The following is a 5,000-nucleotide window of genomic DNA, read 5'->3' as shown; positions in this document are numbered from 1 at the left end:
CTTTCCATGCTATCCAAATCATTAACAAATGACTTCAGAAGCATTGCTTATGCTTTTATCAAGGATTTAAAACCCATTAGGCCTACTTAAGTAGGCCTATATCTGGGGAACTTCTCTGAAGTGAAAACCTTTCCATGCTTTCCAAAACATTAACAAATGACTTGATAAGCATTGCTTATGCATTATCAAGGAGTTACAACTCATTACTTAAGTATATCTGGGGAACTGATCTAAAGTGAAAACCTTTCCATGCTTTACAAAACGTTAATAAATGATTTTTTAGGCATTTCTTATGCATTATCAAGAAGTTACAACTCACTATTTGCGCATATCTGGGGAACTTTTGAAGTGAAAACCTTTCCATGCTTTCCAAAACATTAACAAATGACTTGTTAAGCATTGCTTATGCATTATCAAGGAGTTACAACTCATTACTTAAGTATATCTGGGGAACTGATCTAAAGTGAAAACCTTTCCATGCTTTACAAAACGTTAACAAATGATTTGTTAGGCATTGCTTATGCATTAACAAGAAGTAACAACTCACTACTTGCGCATATCTGGGGAACCTTTAAAGTGAAAACCTTTCCATGCTTTCCAAAACGTTAACAAATGACTTGTTAAGCATTGCTTATGCATTATCAAGGAGTTACAACTCATTACTTAAGTATATCTGGGGAACTGATCTAAAGTGAAAACCTTTCCATGCTTTACAAATCGTTAACAAATGATTTGTTAGGCATTGCTTATGCATTAACAAGAAGTTACAACTCACTACTTGCGCATATCTGGGGAACTTTTAAAGTGAAAACCTTTCCATGCTTTCCAAAATGTTAACAAATGACTTGATAAGCATTGCTTATGATGAAATAACACATACATAACGACTTACTCGTGATTCACTAAGGGTTAATTAATGTTAAAAATAAGGCTTAACTAAGGTTTAACTTTGCTTAGCGAACCGTTACATCAGCACACACTAACCATTTACTAATGGTAGTAGATAATAGTTAAGAACTGAGGAATAACACATGCATAACGACTAACTCGTTATTTACTAAGGGTTAACTATTGTTAAAATAAGGCTTATTTAAGGCTTAACTTTGCTTAGCGAACCGTTATATCAGCACACACTAACCATTTACTAACGGTAGTAGATAATAGTTAGGAAATGAGAAATAATGCTTACATAATGATTAACTCGTGATTCACTAAGGATTAACTAATGGTAAAATAAGGCTTAACTAACCCTTAAGTAATGCCTAAAAAGGGGTACTTATTATAAAGTGTTACCAAGTTGTACACTATGTCGTATGTTCTACGTGTCCTTCCGACACCTTGACGCTCGTGTGCTGCGTGTATCCGTGTGCTCGAGTGCGTTTCGGTTGGCCTGTGTTTGATCATGGGGGTGAAAAACGAAAGTTCAGGAGAAGCGCAATGAAATTCAACATGCCCTAATGGGGCACCTAAGTCACGCCCTCTACTTCCTGGTTCATGGGGCAGAGGGAGTCAAAACATGCTTACTGGGCTTGAAAATGAGTGATTTTTGGATTTGTCAAAAAAAACACTAATTTCAAGCCCAGTTATTATTTTTTGACTCCCCCTGACCCATTAACCAGGAAGTAGAGGACGCCCCATCAACCACCTGCATTCTATTTTCTGCTCTCATTGGTCGGAATTCAGTGTGCACCTATTCACCAACCTGCATGTCATTATCCGCTCAGCTGTCATTTGGTGGAATTTCAGCGCAATGACAATTGGAACAACTTTCAATTTCAATCACCTTTCCACACAGCATTTATTCTCTGCTCACCTGTCTCCAGTCAGATATTTGCTTCCTTGCTTTGCACCCACCACCTCCCTGCTCACCTCCCTTCTGCTGCCATTTGATCGATTCTGCCCTAGCTTCCTCTCCACTTCACCTTTACTCTCTGACCATCATCGTCCGGGGGGTGTCTACTCAGATACTGCTCGAGCTCTCAGTGGCGCCCCCTACTCCCGACCTCGAGATTGTTTACCACGTACACATTTCTCGGACTTGCCAGTACTTCAGCACCACGGCCAGCGATCTTGCCACGTAATCCAACTAATCTCAGCTTCTCGAATGCATTGATCTGCGCCAACCCCATGAAGCGCTTGGATGATCACTCCACCACGTGGACATTGGTTCTCCTCCGAGAGCTGCACGTTCACGAGAGGCCCGTCCTCCAGCGAGAAGGAAGATGTATGATTGGTCTACATTTTAGATAGTGAACCAATAAACCTGATTGTGTGTGTGTGTGTGTGTGTGTGTGTGTGTGTGTGTGTGTGTGTGTGTGTGTGTGTGTGTGTGTGTGTGTGTGTGTGTGTGTGTGTGTGTGTGTGTGTGTGTGTGTGTGTGTGTGTGTGTGTGTGTGTGTGTGTGTGTGTGTGTGTGTGTCTAGGTCGGCCTGGTGAGCGGTGTGTGTTTGATTGTGGGGACGATGATCTTGATAACCTGTGTGTGTGTGTGTGTGTGTGTGTGTGTGTGTGTGTGTGTGTGTGTGTGTGTGTGTGTGTGTGTGTGTGTGTGTCTAGGTCGGCCTGGTGAGCGGTGTGTGTTTGATTGTGGGGACGATGATCTTGATAACCTGTGTGTGTGTGTGTGTGTGTGTGTGTGTGTGTGTGTGTGTGTGTGTGTGTGTGTGTGTGTGTGTGTGTGTGTGTGTGTGTGTGTGTGTGTGTGTGTGTGTGTGTGTGTGTGTGTGTAGGTCGGCCTGGTGAGCGGTGTGTGTTTGATTGTGGGGACGATGATCGGTTCCGGAATCTTCATCTCTCCCAAAGCGGTGCTGCAGGGGACCGGAGCGGTCGGACCTAGCCTGTGTATCTGGGCAGCATGCGGACTGCTGGCTACACTCGGTTAGTGTGTGTGTGTGTGTGTGTGTGTGTGTGTGTGTGTGCAGGCGCGGAGTGGCCGTCGGGAGATCGGGGACTTGTCCCGGTGGGCCGCGGCCGTGAAATGTATCAATGCGACCGCTATGTGTTTTCAACCAGTCCTGAAATTTTCTAATTGTCTCAACTAGCACTGGATTCCTACTCTCCACAGTGTCATATTTTAGCTATGGTGACTAGCCGGTATATATACGGTGTACCAGACAGCAATACCTCTCTGACGGTGTCAAAGAGTAAATTGGCCACACCCCTTCTCTACTGATAATTTACATACACCGTAGATCGCGGAAGTTTACTAGATCTTAGTGACACAGTTTCGTTTTCAGTATTTGAAGAACCTGTGCTATTTAGATTGGTTACCAAACCAAACCAAATATTAATAAGTTATGATTTATTTTCCGATTTCCACATGACTATTACAGTTTACAGTCTGCCAGCCCAGATTCTCTTGCTCTGTGGTTATTGACTTGTGGTTACGAACAGACTCCACCAAGTGGTAAGGAAGAGAACTGCAGCTAACAGACGCAGTTTTGTTTTGATGGCATTGATTTGTTAGAACTACTGGTCCGGTATATCTCCTTATACTCGAAATAATATTATTATCATACATAAATATGTGGCACATTTAGGATGTAGCCTATGTAATGTCTGAAGAAATGGAACAAAATAATTACCACACAAGATTCTGATGTGACCAGTGCTGGGTGTGTAGACTAAACTGTGGATTAAAGTGGAGTGATTGCAAGAAACAAAGACATTTGCTGCAACGAAGACAGCGTTTAAAGGTAGGCCTACACCGTTTAATACATTTTGTTGACTTATGGTTGTGCTTTGAAGTAGCTAGGGTTGGCTTATTTGCTGTATGGTGGGTTTAATGCACAATGTAGACAGACTTTTTGTAAGCTATAGCCTACTCTTCTAAAAATCCCCACACTCAAAACATTGTGCCCGTGCTCATCCTGTCTTCCTTAAACGATAATTCAATAGGCCTACAAACTGTCAAAATGACAGTGGAGTGCACATTTGCATGGAACAGTGATGTATCCTAACCTGCAACTAGTTCTATTGCTTTGGACTGTGATGATGGCTGCAGTGGTGTAGTCTACTTTTTGAAGTGGGTATACTGTATATTTGAGCATTTTTTGATGTGGGTATACTGTATATATTTGTGCTATTCTAAATAATGGATCAATCAATTTTCAGTGGGCATAGGCCTACTGTAATCCTTGAAATGGCTGCGTATAGGCCTACCTGCGTTTTACGTAGGGCCTAGACTACACCACTGGCTGTGCATTTCATCAAGGTGTAGGCTACAATCCTCCACTTCAGGTTGATATTTTGACAACACTAATGTCCACATGTAGTACGACTGCAGATTTCGTGGTTTTTGTGTTTTTGGTTAGGAAACCATGTTGTTCGCTTTGGGATTTTTTTTTTTTTAAAGGGCCGCCAAGGGGAAAATTCTCCCGGTAGGAAAAGTCCCCCCACTCCGCCCCTGTGTGTGTGTGTGTGTGTGTGTGTGTGTGTGTGTGTGTGTGTGTGTGTGGGACCCAGCCTGTGCATCTGGGCAGCATGCGGACTGCTGGCTACACTCGGTTAGTGTGTGTGTGTGTGTGTGTGTGTGTGTGTGTGTGTGTGTGTGTGTGTGTGTGTGTGTGTGTGTGTGTGTGTGTGTGTGTGTGTGTGGGACCCAGCCTGTGCATCTGGGCAGCATGCGGACTGCTGGCTACACTCGCTTAGTGTGTGTGTGTGTGTGTGTGTGTATGTGTGTGTGTGTGTGTGTGTGTGTGTGTGTGTGTGTGTGTGTGTGTGTGTGTGTGTGTGTGTGTGTGTGTGGGACCCAGCCTGTGTATATGGGCAGCATGCGGACTGCTGGCTACACTTGGTTAGTGTGTGTGTGTGTGTGTGTGTGTGTGTGTGTGTGTGTGTGTGTGTGTGTGTGTGTGTGTGTGTGTGTGTGTGTGTGTGTGTGTGTGTGTGTGTGTGTGTGTGTGTGTGTGTGTGTGTGTGTGTGTGTGTGTGTGTGGGACCTAGCCTGTGTATCTGGGCAGCATGCGGACTACTGGCTACACTTGGTTAGTGTGTGTGTG

At 43.7% G+C, this 5,000-nt stretch overlaps 1 protein-coding gene across 1 annotated transcript in view; it reads left to right on the top strand.

Annotated features, from left to right (window-relative positions):
* The window catches only part of LOC134440068 (b(0,+)-type amino acid transporter 1-like), a 35,394-nt gene that overhangs the window by 2,288 nt on the left and 28,106 nt on the right, over window positions 1-5,000 (top strand). Inside the window, exon 2 of the mRNA XM_063189996.1 lies at window positions 2,730-2,877. Coding sequence (XP_063046066.1) covers window positions 2,730-2,877 — 148 coding nt within the window. The remainder of the gene's footprint in view (window positions 1-2,729; window positions 2,878-5,000) is intronic.

The sequence above is a fragment of the Engraulis encrasicolus genome, chromosome 23 (genome assembly GCF_034702125.1).
Source record: "Engraulis encrasicolus isolate BLACKSEA-1 chromosome 23, IST_EnEncr_1.0, whole genome shotgun sequence".
Taxonomy (NCBI): Eukaryota; Metazoa; Chordata; class Actinopteri; order Clupeiformes; family Engraulidae; genus Engraulis; species Engraulis encrasicolus.
Note: the sequence above shows the minus strand (reverse complement) of the source record. Positions and strands in the feature narration are given on the sequence as shown.